Source organism: Vidua macroura, chromosome 2, assembly GCF_024509145.1.
Source record: "Vidua macroura isolate BioBank_ID:100142 chromosome 2, ASM2450914v1, whole genome shotgun sequence".
NCBI lineage: Eukaryota > Metazoa > Chordata > Aves > Passeriformes > Viduidae > Vidua > Vidua macroura.
The window spans coordinates 106,934,863-106,950,546 of NC_071572.1; the positions used below are offsets into that span (position 1 = coordinate 106,934,863).

Here is a 15,684-nt window from a genome sequence, read left to right on the forward strand (position 1 = left end):
GGATGCTTATCTCTCTGAAGAGGATGAAGAAGTGCTAACTTCTTGCATGAAGCTGACAAAGCCTCAGGAAAAGAAGACATGGAAAGATAACACAAGAAGAAAAGAAGAGACTGAGACCAGGACAGATTTTATTTCTGCGTCTCTGGGCCGCTCATACACTTCCAGACTTAATAACTTAGGAACTATTTCAATTCATTCTGAAACAGAATTTCACTTGTGGAGTGACTGGAAGCCGTTTCCTGACAACCAGCTCTGTCCTTGTGACTTTTTAATTTCAAAAATAGAAGAATGGGAAAATTGTACTTGCTCTTCTCATCAGCCACATCTTACGTATTCCCTAACAGATATGGATCTACAGTACTCCTGGGTAAGTGGAAGTGGTTTCTTTTGTGCTGATATGCATAAAAATTGGAAACTTTTTTGCTCTGATTCAGCATTAAAGAGATACTGTCATTTTCCGTGTGGTTATGAAATGCTATAAACCAAATTTAGATTTCAGGTAAATGGATGTGAATCCATTGCTCAGGCTAACACCAGGGCTTCGTATAGCCCTAGGTAGTTCATTTTTAACCATGCAGACATCAGCAGCTTAGAGATGGAAGGCTCTAGGCTATTCTGTTTCTCATCAGCACACTCATGTTTTTTGGCTTTTTTCATCTGTACTATGCTCATTCTCTCAGGCTTAGAAAACTTTCTGGAAGTCTGGGCTAAGTCAGTAAGGGACAATGAAGCCAATGGACTTGGAGCAGGCTCCTAGAGATCACTGCAATACTAGTAAAGGACACTTATAAATAATAAATAGAGTTATTTAGGCAAATGTCAGAGGTTGAAGAAGTATCTGTGTTTCTGTCTTGGTCAGCTTAGCTGGGGGAGCCTATTTTTGCAATTACCCATGTGGCAGAAAGAAGATTCTAGGGACAGAAACAAAGAAGCAGAGTTTAATCTTGTTCTGACATTATCTTCCTGGATAGATCTCTGGAGGAGGTTTTCGTGTGTTAATTGCAGGGTTTTTTTTAAAAAGGGATATTCAAAACTAGAATAACAAAACCAAGAGAAACTCTTTTTGGTGAGATATACAAAATATAGGCACTGCAACATGGCAGAGCAGGTCTTCTGGCACTCCACATAGGGGTGAGCACATGGAGGGTGACTGGTAGAGTGAAGTACATCAGGGAAGCAGTAAAAAGTAGCCATTTTTCCCTTTCTGCCTGTTCCCTCTACAGTGCTCCAGGGACAGAGCTGTCTCTCACTGTGGAATAAGACCAGCTCCCAGGAAAGTACACCTAAAGCACACGAGACACCTGCTGAAACCTGAGCCAGCTGAGTGGTCAAATGTAGGCCTGAGCAACCACAGCCTTAGATCAGTGTCCTGCTGAGAGCAGCATGATCTCAGAGTGCCCATATAGCATTAGAAAGGTAATAGATGGGGGTCTGTACAGCAGCCATATTTCTGAATTCATGGAGGAGGTAATTCGGTTCCTTTTCAGACACAGTAGCTGACATACCAGGCAGGACCTGAAATGTGGGATTTATCTAGCTGTAGATTTTCCTGGGGTTTGACATAAAAAACAGAGTCTGAAACTTTGACTGATGGATAATTAGAAAAAGAAAGAAAGGAAACTACCCCTAAAAAAAGCTGAGGGAGGTGCAGCATTGAAACCTTGGACAGCCTCAGCCCTGCACACTACCAGGGAGAGCACCTGCAGACAGATCTGCAGGACAGAGAGTTGGCAGAAATGGGCTGGGAGCCCAAAGGCTGTGGTCTGTCAGGGGAGTCCCCCTGCATGCCAGGAAATAGAAGTCTCTGCAGGAAGTGAATTGTGTCAGGGATGCTGGCCTCCATCATGTGCCTGGCTCCTTTATGCAAGCAGCTGTCAGCATCCAAAGTGAAAGCTGAAGTCCCAGGTAAAAACAGTAATAGAGGTGTTGGTCAGATTTATGACAATATAAGTGTCAATTCAAATAATTTTATTTAATTTTGTCACAAACAGGCTGTTAATGTTCCCTTCCCTGATGAGATTTGTCCTACCCATGTTACTATTTAGTGCCAGCAGGGGGTTTAGTGCTTTTTTTTCCTGAATGGTTTATTTTGCCATCTGCCTCCCTGATGGGCTCTCTGACTTTAATGTATCTCTGTGGGCTTAGTGTCTTTAGATTTAGATTACAGCCAATGGCAAGACATCTCATTCTTTGCATCTGCATTCTACCAACTGGCTCAATTGAAGATTACAAAGTCTGGATTTTCAGTTTTGCTGTTTAAGGATCAAAAAGCGGACACTGGTTGTTTTGCTATGAGAGGATCAGACAGAGGGGTGGTGCAGATGTTCTTTCTGATGTTGATTTACTTATTAGAGTAAAACAAATATATTCCATAATACTCTTCCCTATTCTGTGAGAAAGAAGGTATGGTTTCATTTTCTTGACTTGGTAACTCCTCCATTGCCTGTGCTGCAGCAAGTTGTGGAGGAGATAGCTGAACTATCAAAATGCTTGTTGGTATGTCCCAAATTGAGACTAAAGCGGTAGATGCAAGACAAAAATCCAAGACTCTGCTATTCCAGCAGCAAACTGCTGCTGATCTGGCTTGGGGGACAGACAAATATCTAGATCAGACAAATATTATCCAGACGTATCTCAGCAACGCATGCAAAGCTGATCAGGCCTGGCCTTTATTAAAGCTTCAATGGCAGATAGTGAATTAAGCAGCGCTCTCCTGTAATCACAAGGAAAGACATGGATCTCTCCATGATGGATTGCTGTTTAGAGAGACAAAATATGAGTAATCCTAATTCCCTTCCTCCAATTTCTTCTGTAGACACCTTTCTTCTCTTTACTCCTTCTTCCTTTCTTCTGCCTCAGTACTTTACACAGCCTCCCTTATGGTGCTTCATATTGCCAGTTTTTGTCACCTAAACCAGTAAAAAGGCTGACAGAGGTCATCTAGGCAAGGACTGTGGGAACAGACTCCAAAAACCATATCCATCTTCAGCTCCAACAGGCTCCTCCAACAGCCACTCTTCCTTCAGGCCCCTGCAGTTAAGCCCTCAGTAACCACCTGCATTAGCTGGACAGCCTCTGGCACAGGGATTTTGCAGACCACCCACATTTCACCCATGCTGCCATGGTGCCACCATTAGATTCTTTGTGCAGAGTTAACTTTACTACAGGTGTTATATATATATATATATATATATATATATATATATATGTTTTATCATTCAGCTTTTTAAAATATAATTAGTGGTTGGCCAAAATTTTGCTAGGGGCAACATAAAGCATTGCTTTTTTTGGTGTGTCAAGCTTACCTTGTGGAATTATTGTTACTGGTATTCTTTCCAGAGACATGTAATTTATAAATATTTCTTCCTTAGAAAGTAGAAGAGTATATTTAAAAAAAAAATACAGAGTACTTGGGGGGAGGGGGGGAAGAAAAATATTCTTGCATGCTTGGATAAAGTAACTACTATGCTGCATATTTTTCTATGATCACAAAGTATATTGAGGATATCTGGGCTGATGTTTGTGATGTTATGAATCAGCTGAAAAGCAGACAGAGGATAGAAGAAAAGATTGTCCAGACACCACTTTAACAACCACTTGACCCCAATGGAAAGGTCATTGGGTTTTTATACTTCTTTTTATTCCTCGGGCTTAGCCCTGCAGAAAACAGTTAAGCTGTCTGTGTCAGACTATTTTTTTCTCTTTTTTTTTTTTTTTTTTTTTGTGTTTACTAAATGCTGCCCTTCTGTCATTTGTATGTTAAGATACTCACTACCCTAGCAAAGTAGTATACTTAGAAGTGCCACATCCATATGACTGACAGAAGCTCTTTCAGCCTTCTGTTGCTTTTTATCAATCTCTGCAATTGCATAAGACTTTTGCAACCTCATAAGGCAGGAAAAATCTACAGTCAGAAGGTTGTAAACTACAGGAGCTTGCTAGGCTTGAATGGACCTGAAAGGCACAGTGGAGCACAGTGAGGTCACAGCTGAGGTCCTCTTCACAAAAGGGTTCCCAGACTATCCTGGACAGTCTGAGACAAAGAGAAGACAAGCAGATGAGTCCTTTTCTCTTCTCCCTCAATGCTTTAACATGCTGCATCACTGACTGACCCATCCACTCTCCCAATATCTGTGAAATATGGAAGATGCATTTGTAGAATCACACAGGCCTTCTTTACAGGAAAAGTAGAGGAGACAACATCCTCTGTTGGAGACAAACCAGCAGAGAGTTACTGGAAGTGGGTTTCTCTTCTTCACACATTTTAGTAGCATGGTTAAGTTTTACAGAAGAAGGATTTAGTCATTGATACCATGAGAATATTTATCTGGTGCAACCTGTGTTTGGCATTCAGTGACAATGAAGTAAGAGGGACATTTCCCAAGACTAAAAAGACCTGGGATTTTGATGAGGAGAAAGAAAAAAATCTAAAGGTACTGCAGAGGAAGATACATTTTCTGTCCCATTTTCAGATTAAGAGGAGATTAGAAAGCTTCAAAAGATTGGTTTCTATCTGATATAATGTATTGCATTGTGGTGAATGAACAATAAGTTTGGGGAAACTGCAAAAGACTTTATGCCAGTTCCTGTGTTCATTCTCTCCATATACCTCTCAAGAAAGTGTTGTGGTCTTATCACAATTATGTTTGCCCTGCTGTTACTTGCCATGGTTCTCTGCCATTTCAGTGACCTTGTGGCTTTTTCCTTTCCTCCTGGTCTGGCTGCTTCCTAATCAGACAAGCCATTTCTCAGCATCTCCCTTTGACCCCTGGGAGACATGGCTAGTTTGGCACTCATTTTTTTGCCGAAGAATCACTCTAATTGTCAACCCTGGTTTTGTACATTTCCTTACTCCAACTTTTCCTGACACATTATGCATAATAGGTTTTGACTACTGCTTGCTCTGTCACAGCCTTGCTTCCTCATTGTGGTTGCTCTTACCCTGCTCTCTGCACCTCCTTGCTGCCCCTTTTTGGTTCTCAAAAACCTGCTGGAGGTTTTTTATTGCCTGGAGGTTTATGCAGGTGTGGGGTGTTTGTGATGCGAGGGACAGACCACTGCTCCCTGGACTAGCGGAGTGGGGAGGAAAGGTAAGGACAGCCGGTAATGAACAAACAGGGCAGAGCGTTCTTCTCTAGCAAAATGTGCTCCAAAGCTGAAAGTTGTGTTTGCACTGCCCAGAGAATTGCTGTGGGAAGATTTCTGCTCCATTTCAGCCAGCAGTTTCTGCTACACACCAGAATGCTGTGGGTTTTAATGGACTTTCTGACTGCTCAATTTTCTTAAGCAATTTGACTGTTTTCTGCAGTTTTTCCTTTCTTCAGCTAATGTCTTTTTGTTGAGAGACACCTGAACATGCCTTAGAAGAGCTTTCTCAATTGCATTTTGAATCCTCATTTGGCACAAATATAGCACTAAAAAGAATGCCTGGAAATCCCCAGATTGCTTTTCTAAGACACCAATTTTCAGCTGCTCCGGTCACTCTGGTTGCTTCACTGTCAGTAATAAGTGATCCTTTTAAAAGCTATGGCTCCTGTTCCTATTTCAGTGACAAGGTAGGAAGCCAGATCCTCACCAAGTATAAATCTATTTTATATGGGTGTTAGAGAGTCCTGCTTAGCTGTAGCCAAGCTGAAGCCCGAAGTCTTTGCCCGGGGAAGAGATAAAGAGTAGCTGAAAGGCAGTAAACAAAATCAACCAAAACCATGATATGCATGTTCAGGTGACAAGCTGTGGCTAAGACACGAAAACAGGATTTGTTTCCTAAGATATGAAACTGTCCCCAGCTGCTTCTCTTTCATCTTGTCATATCTTCATTTACAAGGCCCTCAGCAGGTTTCCTTTTGCTTTTTTTAACATTCTAGGTAATTTTTGTGCTCAGCCCATCTCCCTCTGCATTCAGCACCCCTCTTGAAAGGTAAAGAGACAGCTAGAAACACCCTCATGCTCCCCAGACATGAGATATACAAGAACTGATAGACAAAAAGGAACAGTGGTACAAAGGCACTCATCTTACCCCCGTTCAAACCCCGTTCCAGAACCTTGTGAAAACTTATTTGAATTTTAAGATTTGTGCATGGGTAGGGATTGAGATTTATGCAAATCTATTGTAGTAAAGTGCTGGTGACATTTGAATGGCTTTATTTTTTAAACTGATGAAAAGCCAAGAGCCACAACTAAATTTTCAGTGTTTACTTTTCCTGGAAATATGAAGAAAAATACAGACTCAGAAATAAAAGACACAAATACTAGTGAACTTAAGAACACTCATTTTCTTGAGGCTTCCGAGTCTGTAGAGTTTTACTTTTTCTACTGTCACAGGGACCTTTATTCAAGAAACAGTTACAGCAACAAGTTGGTAAACATTATAGGGCCTGCTTCAGTTAAATACAAAAAGTGAAAGAAAATCACCCCTTAAAGTGCAAGGCTTCTCACAGGTTTTGTGCTGGGAAGACAGGAAACAGGGAGGTGTCCAGCCTCTCTAAAGATGCACCATTGCACTGTGCTGATAGCAAATATCTGCCACTACTATTCCACTTCCTACAGTGATTTTTGCTATTTCTTGCATAGTAATGTGAAAAGTTTGGTGTCCTCATCTGTGATGACTTTGACCATGCAGTCTTAAAGCAAGTTTTAAAAAACTGTGAAAAATCTGATGCGGTTATTCTTCACCATGGTAACACTTGTCCTATTTTTTTGTTTTTAATACCTGACTAGAATTTTCATACCTCTATAGGGAATGATATAATACTTTCCATTAATCTTAAAGGCATGTATAACTAACTCTACCAAAAAGCTTCCCAGACTTTTTCTGCCACAAACTTCTGGGCTGTTTTGTGAAGTTGGATTGCTAGTATTTGCTAGTATATCTGAGGCTGAATGATAATGAAGTGAATTTATTTGCACTAAAAGATATTTTAGAATACCACAACATTTTTAATATCATTACAGATAACTGCAGAAGAACATTGCAATTCACCTCAGCAGATTTCATGGGTTTGCTTCTGACATAGCTGCTAGGTCCTGCAGAGCTACAGCTAGAGAGAGAAATTAAAGATTTTGCATGAGTGTCGTGAATGTAGTATGATCATTGAAATTTCAGGGAAAACTCTGCATTTCCTAGACTTATTCTTTGTAAATGGCATGTGACTTCTCAATAGAAAAATAAGAGTGCCACCTCCTTCATGAAACATGATTAAGAGTCAAAATATAATTAAGCTAAGTGAAGTTGTTGGTAACAAACTGTCTAGTGAAAGGATGACTTCCTGCTTGCCTACTTTAGAATTGCCAAAATGATGCACTTTTGCATACTGCAGGAAATAGATTGCATTGCCTGTCTGCTGCTTTATTAACCTACTCTGTGACATACCATCCTTATGTGGATCTGCTATCAGTCCAGTATAAAACACATTCTTCTTGTTGTTTTTTATTTAACAAAAAATGTATTTAAGGCTATAATTTCTTCCCATACACCATACAAAGAAAAAAAAAAAAAAAAAAAAAAAAGCTGAATGAACCAGCTAATACAGGCTGTGTTTTCATGCTGTGTTGTGCTAATGCATTAGCACCTGGCAGGGATATCTTGACCAATGAAACCATCAGGCAACTTTTAAAAATTTTCAGTGCAGTTTATCTCCTCACACAAAGTAATGCAGTTTTACCTCTGTGTAGATTCACTTTTGGAACATAAATATTTTCTAGATCTCGTGCTTGTTGATTGGGTGACAAGCTTCCCATTTGTAGCCAAAATGTTTAATTTTCACTGTGCTTGCAGTAGCTCAGCGCACTCTGTGTGTGTGCTCACCTTCATGCAGGAGAACGAGCAAACAGCTTCAGGTTCCCTCAGAATCCTTGATGAAACTAAGATTAAAGTGCTAATTAGTTAAGGATTTTGAGGCTTTGGTAAGGAAGCCACAGCTGAAGATGACTCAAGGATCCTCACTGACCTTAAGTTACAAGAATAGCTAAGTTGTGGCTAGCAGTGAACACCACAATGCCTGATACTCCCTGTCTTCTCCTCTAGCTGATTCAATGGCTCTTCTTTTGGGGACATCAATTTTCTGGAAGTTCTGAGATGGCTCAGAACCTGGTTATGTTAGCTTGCTTCTTTTGTGAGTGTAGATTAAGCTTGTTATTCTCTTCGGTAAGTCACTTTTGTATACTTTAAAGTGCTCCCTAAAGCCTATTTGTGAAATAAGCCTTTCATAAATCAGAAGAAATTAGTTCTGTTTACATCTCCCTCACACAGAAGTGAAGGGAAAGTCACATGATATCAGTGCTCAGCAATGGCACAAATGGAAGAGTGAGGATTTTCAGTGCCAGAAAGGTACGAAGGTTTCCAGGGCTGCAGCATTATTATAATGAATGTGTTTCAAAGCCCTTTAAAAGAAGCATTTCTGTTGTGACATTCTCCAAAAGCAAGGTATGTCTTACATAATTCCAAACTTGTTTTTGGAAACTGAAAATTTAATGTGAAAACTGTGTGTTCATGCAACTTGGAAAAAATACTTGCAGATGAAATTAACAAGAACAGGGCCTGAAAAATTAGACTGGAAATGAAACAATGAACACAGAATGGACACATCTGTAATTCTGCTATTTAAATACTCTCAGATAAATGGACAGATCATTGGAAGACAAAGACCAAGGCTTTCCAGAAAAAAATGGATGGTGATTTGTATCTGAGTATTTGCTTTTATTTTGAAAGGAATTCACCTATGATAATGAAATTTCTGGACCGTTTTTCTATAGACATTTAATTGATTGAAGAAGTTCGCCTTCCCTAATACATAAGGAAAGCAAATTGGAAACTTGAACTTAACATAATTCTTGCTGGAAGTGCTTACACTCCAATCCATTTGAAAAAATCTGGCTGAATAATTTTTGCAGAAGAACCAAATTAATTAGGTTAAATGACGTGAAACTTCTTGTTCGCTTCTACCTACAACTTACCTTTGGTAGCATAGCACAAGAAATGATGACAAACAGTGTGTGGGAAGTAGGAAAATCAAGAGTTCAGATAGTTTAAGATCATGAGACAGAAACTTTTGCAGATATCTTGAGGGTTTCTATATTTAGTTCTAGATTGTGTAAGTGTTTTAATACCTAGATTTCCTTCTTCACATTTATGCTTCAACATAATTCCCCTAAGAATTATGGCAGTATAGTATTCAGATTTTCCAATCTGAAAGACTGAAATCAAACTCCCCCAACTTTGCTTGCAGCTATATTTGCTCAAATTTTCTGCACACCTAACCACAGGGTCACACCCTGAGAATTACATGCAGTCAATGATCAATTGCAAAGTAAATAACTTTTAACACAATTTCTTAGTGCTCCCCTGAACTAGAAGGCCAAAATAAATCCTTACTCCACTTCCTTATAGCAGCATAGGTTATTTAAACCAATGAATCATGATCCAGTGATTAAGGCTGTAGATAATGCAGATTCAACTCCCTGCACTACTACAGACCTCTTGTGTGAAATTAGACAAATCTCTTCACTTGTCTGCCTCGGGCTTCATTTGCAAAGCGGGGATGGTTGCTGCACGAGCAAGGATACACATTCCAGCCTGTGCCCCAGAAGGGCAGCAGTTCAAACACTTTATTTGCAGGTTCTGACACTGTCATTCAGATTCATAGTTTGCACTAAATTAGACAGACACTCAATAGAGAAAGTGTGGTAAATGTTAAAACTGTCTTATTAAAACTGCCCCATGAAACACACATGTAGGGGTGAGAATCAGGTATCACAGATAGCAATAATTCTGCCCTTCCTTGGCTTCAAAAGTTTGTTTTCTTCCTCTAATGAGTTTGGGTGTGTATTGTACATAAGGGTGCTGATTTTTTAGAGGTTTAGGTATTATTCTTTCCACCTGTAGGGGTGTTTGAACCCAAAGATATTTCAAAGGTTCTTGCGAACTTTCCCCTCACAAACCAGAGGAGCATAATATCAATGTTTCTCTCCACCAGTTTCTACATATATTAAAAAAAACCCAAAAAACTTGTAAACTAGAAGGCCTAAATCTAGCTTTCAGAGTTTCCTCATAGAATAAGGATCCTCTCCAGTTCACTGTCTGTAGCTCAGATCATGGAGCTGTTTGCAGGAAAGGCTTTGTTGCCTTTTCATCAACTTCTGCTTTCTGTAGCAGCAGTAAGGCAAGGAAACAGAAACCACACAAAATACTATATGTGATAGAAGAAAAAAGTATCACATAAATGAGAATAGATGGTAAAAAATGTTCTCCAGAGAAGAGGTATGCAAGGTGTGAGTCAAAACCTCATACACTGTGGGAAATGAGAGGGGAAGGAGTTGGATAGTAGAATGGAAAAAGGTAAAGATTGGTGGAAGGAATATGGAAGGAAAGGGGAATGTTTGTGAAGAGGCAAGGCATTACTGTCCTTCTACAAAGCACAGCTTTGGAGACAGCTTTCCATTTCCATTCCCCTGTCTCCCCAAAGACAAGTTACTGACACATAAGTAATTGCCTTGAACATACTGAGCCCTGTGACTGTCCCTGTGACTGTCTTTAGCCTACAGCCCAAGATAAAGCATGTTATCTAAAAGCCTTAATGAAATAAATTTATGTGACTGTGCTTCACTTCATCTTGTTGATGGGCTAAGAGCAAGTCCCCACCTGTTAGTGATGCTCAGCTAACCTGGGGCAGCTTAGTCAGTTGTGACCATTCAGCCACAGCCTGAGGCATCCCATGAAATCCTGAGTGAGGTAAGAGGTGCACGGCCACGACCAGCACAGGGTGCAGCAACCACCTTGCCAGTCCTTGGTGCCAAAATCCAGCAGGAAAAGCATCTCCTGTCTTTGTCAGGGAGCTCAGCATGGCTATAGCTTGCCCACCCTCCCTCACTCCTGCCCTGGAGCAAGCAGCTGAGGGATCCAGGTGACTTCCTACACCTGCCAGACCAGCACAGAGCATGAGCCAGGCTGCCCTACACTGAGGTTCAGACCTGGAAGAAAGAGAAAAACCAGCCTCTCAAGTCTCATTCCCAGTGTGTGTGATTTGGCAGGTCTGATGATGGAGCTATTTGGACCCACATCCTGACAGATTTTGAAGGAATTGCCATTAATGTTAGCACCTGAATTAAGTTTTGCTACAGTAAGACTGCAGCTCTCGTACAGAGAGTGGAGAGGAGAGGAGGGAAGGGAAGATGAAGGTTGCAAATTATTACCTTTTCTCAATGATGAAGACTCTGTGTTTCTGCTGCCTATCAATCAGGTATCACATCATTTAAATAGGTAGAAATAGATTTTCAAAACCAATTACAAATAAAACTGTCCTGTTCCTCTCTGTTACTTCCAAATTACAATTTTCACCCACTTTAAACCATGTTAAAGGAGAAAGAACAACGTTTTCCTCTAGAATCAGTATGAAATCCAAGCCCTGTAAGTGAATGGATGTGCAGTGTGCTGTGCTATTCCTTTTCCTGTTAGCCTTTGCATAGCAGTCCTAACACCGTGATGGCACAGCAATGTGACACTCTGACACCAGTGAAGAAATTCAGCAGGAGATGTTTACTGGGAAAAGATGGTTCCAACTGCAGAGTGTTCTGACAGCAGGCTGGCATTAGAGTTAATCAGAATTTACTTCTGTTGATCTTGATTCTAATCAGAGACAGGCTGGCAGACATCATGTACATACCTTGAAAAAATCCCCTGCTGCACTGTCAGTGCTCCTGTGTTAAGCTGGACTTCTAAATACCAAATGAAGCATGTCATGTTTTGTGTATGAGATTAAAACAGAGAGCCTAAATTTATTTTTATATCAGTTTCCTTTATTGAAAATCTCATATCTGAGCTTTTTAAATAGATGTACAAGGCAACTGTCACTATTTATGTGTAAATGCATTTCTGGGAGGCTGAGCTTCAGCTGGATGACTATAAAACAAGTCATCCAAACCTGCAAATTCCACAGGCTAAAATGTCCTTGTAGCTGATTAGTAATCACAGCATTCACTAACGGAATCCACTGAGATGTTCTAGGTATGAGCACTGCAGTGTATTTTAACATTGATTTTAACATTCACTATGAGAAACAGTGTGGCTGCTCCCCTGCATGTCTGAACTCACAGCAGCAGCATCCTGCCAGTTGCTTTCTGCTGCTCATCACAAACTGGAAAGTGCACTCTGCTTGCAGAGTACAGGAATTGTACAGGAAAACCACCAGTGATGCACATTTCTGTAGCAAATTTTACACAGACGCTGGATAAGTCTGTGGCTTCTGCTTTACGAGACATCAACCTTGCTGACTTTGAGTTTTCTCAATAGGAACACCTAGAAGATTTAGACACAACTTTGGCTCTTAGTCTTTGAGCTAATAAGAAAGGGATTTGTTCAATAGGTGAAAGCCAATCTCCTTGAGAATCCTTATGTCACAGTAGTATAGATTTTTATTAGTGTTAGGGCTAACCTGACATAGTGTAGGCATGACTGATCTGTTCATCTGCTGCTAATGCAAGAGAATGTGTTGGGATCAAAGCTTGAGATAAGTTCCTGGTACTTCAATTTCCCTTTAGGCCAGGTGGTGTTGGGAACATGCCAAGGACACAGTCTGAGGGCCTGGCAATGAGCCACTTTTTCTTACTCACAGAGCATCAACCACTCTTTTGGACCAGACACCTCTTTCAATTCTGGTAGTGGTGTTCTATAGCCTGTCCCTGCCATAATTCTTCATGACTCCATTGACCTTAAAGGCAAAGGGTTAGCATAAAAGAAGGAAGAATCACAGTATCATTTTTTTCAGGAAGAGAACGAAGCACAATAGTCTGAGAGGCCAAAATCCCATTTCCTGGGACCCAGCATGATGAGGGTATTCCTGCTGCTCTGCACCCTTATAGTTGCTTAAACAAGCTTTGACTCCCACTCTTTGTGGTGTCTTATGCCTTTACACTTTATGTATGTCATTAAAGATCCACCCAATGTAAATGATTGAACAACAATTAAGTTTTTGAAGCACAATTTAGGTGTTAGTTATTCCCTTGGCTGCATAGCCAGGTTTCATAACTATTATACTTTGTATGGGATAGGAGTCTTCTTGATATAGGGTCAACACAGCCACAAATCTAAACTGTAAGCTTAAAATATTCTTTAATCATGTCCTGTCTCTCTAAGACTCTGTGGTTCTTTAGCTTCTCCATTTTCTATTCCTGGTGAGAAAAGCACATGGGAGCCTATTCAATAGGAAATCATGCACCTTGTTGTGTGAAGTCCCAAAATATTTTGGACCAATTTTCAATACTAAGTTCTGGATGAGGAGTTTTCAGAGTGTGTGGGAGTCTTAAAGATGAACTTTAAGCATCCAGTTCCATTCCCCAGCATCCCAGTGGAAAATCACAGCCTTGATCTTTGCCATTAAAATTAAAGTGAATATGTTGTTTAAATAATTACAGCCCAGCCCTCAACCTCTGTCTTCTTTCATGGGTTGTCAGTAGAGAGAGGGCTTGATTTCAATTTTCCACACTTTTTCCTTTTAGTTTCTGAAGAGTCTTTGCTGTGGTAGTTTATGGAGAGAGCTCTGCTGAGGATTAGCAGTGGCTGTAGCTGTGGCTGGCTCAAATCAGACCAGGAGAGGGAAGTATCTAGCTAAATTCTGGCCCATAATTAATACATTTGAGGAAATTGTGTTCTGCTCACAAACATTCCTTGAGGAAATAAAGATTAAATTTGTTGAGTAAATTATTCACTGCAAATTATTCACTCAGCTTCACTTGCTATTCTGAGATTTCTGCAATATCTAAGTGAGTTAGATGGCACAGGGAGACACATGGCCACAAAATCGCAGGCTGAAGGCAGGATTCCTTTCTTGTTCAAGATATGTCTTCTTTTAATTAAAATAAACAGACTAAGACACTCTGGGCTTGTTTAGTATTAGGGAAAGCAATGTAGAGCCCCAAGGTATCTTTGAGTCTCCAGTTAAACTTGGACCAGTTTTGTCTGACAGACAATGAAAAACGAGTTGCTAATACAGAGAAAGTCTCATTTCATTTGCTTTTTGACAGGTGGCCAGTGTGCTAAACACTTCAATCTACTTCACGCCCTACTTTCTAGTTTTATCAGAATAATCAGGTATTGAAAGGATAAGTTTACTCTTGCAGTTTAGTCTGGAAGTGATCTCTCCTCTCAGGGAAGGTAACTGGATGAAGCCCCTGAGGGAATATGATACCATGTGGGAGGGAGGCACATAAAGCACTTGAACATCCAGGACCATTCATCACGGTCCATTCATTAAAAGTGAGTAATGATAATAATAAGCTGTAAGGGATGTTGCCTTTTATAAATATAATGACAGTGAGAATCATTCTCATGGGGTCATCTTAATTATTTTTAAGTGGATAGCCTTTTTGCCTGTAAGACTTTCCAGATAAAAGAGTGACATTGCCTGGTTGTTTCAGGACAGAGGAGTCAGTCCAAGCCCCATAAAAATTACCTGAAAAACTTCTATTGATTTCACTGGGATTTGGATCAGATTCAAAGTCCAGCAAGGAAATGGAATAACTTACATGCAGTCCTGTCTAACAGAATACTAAGTATAAGAATTTTTCTTTAAATTTTACACAGGTACTCATTCCCCTTTGAAAAATTAGCTTCAAATACAGAGGATATAAGCACAAAGCTTATTATTAATTTTTAATTCAAAAGGGCTCCTTTTGAAACTTAATGGTTAACTAATTTAAATGAACTTAATGTTATATATGTTTGATTTTCTTCACTTTGTTACTTTTTAAAACTGGTGGGTCAACCTTCCAAGGGCAAGAACATAATCAGGTCAGCCTTCAAGCTGCTATAATTTTTCTGATATGTGGATGAGGAAAGGAAATAGATATGGGTGGGTACTATATCTCTTGAAATAGCCTCTTTCTTCCTGTTTAACAATAAATATTCTACAGAAAGGAAGCTCATATATTACTCTTCAGCTGAGTTCCCATTTTATTAATCATGAAGATTTTAACAGTGGCCTGAGACAGGAAATCACAGTCTAATGATCAGCAGAGTCTGATTTAATCCTCACATTTGGATCAGATTAAAAAGAAAACCAATATACTGCAATGTAAATCTATGGAGATAATAATCAAGTTTAATTACTATTAAACATACATGCAGCTTTTGTAACAACTTATGGCCCTACTGAATTGCTAAGGCTGATTAAATATCCATGGTAAAACCTCCTTCTGCTTAGAAACTTAAACTGATGTTTCAGGTGGTCTTTTCAAATACAGAGAAAAAATATCCCTGAGTTAACCACTATTATTAATTAATTAATTATTAACAATCTCAATAATTAGGAACACTAATAGATATGTTATTTCAATAATAAAACCCTCACATTCAACTTTGGTTTAAATTAGTGTTGTTCTGATTAAAATGTGAAGTGAAGCTTCATGGGCTGAAGTTCAAAACATAGTCCACTAACCCAGAGAGTTTTGGGCCTGCATTTGACAGAATTTTGGTACCTTAACCCCAGTTCCTCCTCCCCTTCTTACCAACCCCCATCTTTGAAGGCCTGGAAAGGAAAACCTCATAATACAATTAATGCATAACATTTATTCCTTCATCAGTCAGTCACAGTCTATCCAGCTGCCCATCCATTAGAACCCAAAAAACCCTCCAAAATTTATTTTAAACATTAAAAGAGAAGTCCAAATAGCAAGCCAAAATGGGAATTTGTCTGA

The 15,684-nt window shown here is 39.7% G+C and overlaps 1 protein-coding gene across 1 annotated transcript in view; it reads left to right on the forward strand.

Moving 5' to 3' along the window:
* Positions 1-312: 312 nt before the first annotated feature.
* Positions 313-15,684, forward strand: part of SAMSN1 (SAM domain, SH3 domain and nuclear localization signals 1) — a 50,971-nt gene continuing 35,599 nt past the window's right edge. The window contains exon 1 of the mRNA XM_053970283.1: positions 313-367. Coding sequence (XP_053826258.1) covers positions 347-367 — 21 coding nt within the window. The 5' untranslated portion in view covers positions 313-346. The remainder of the gene's footprint in view (positions 368-15,684) is intronic.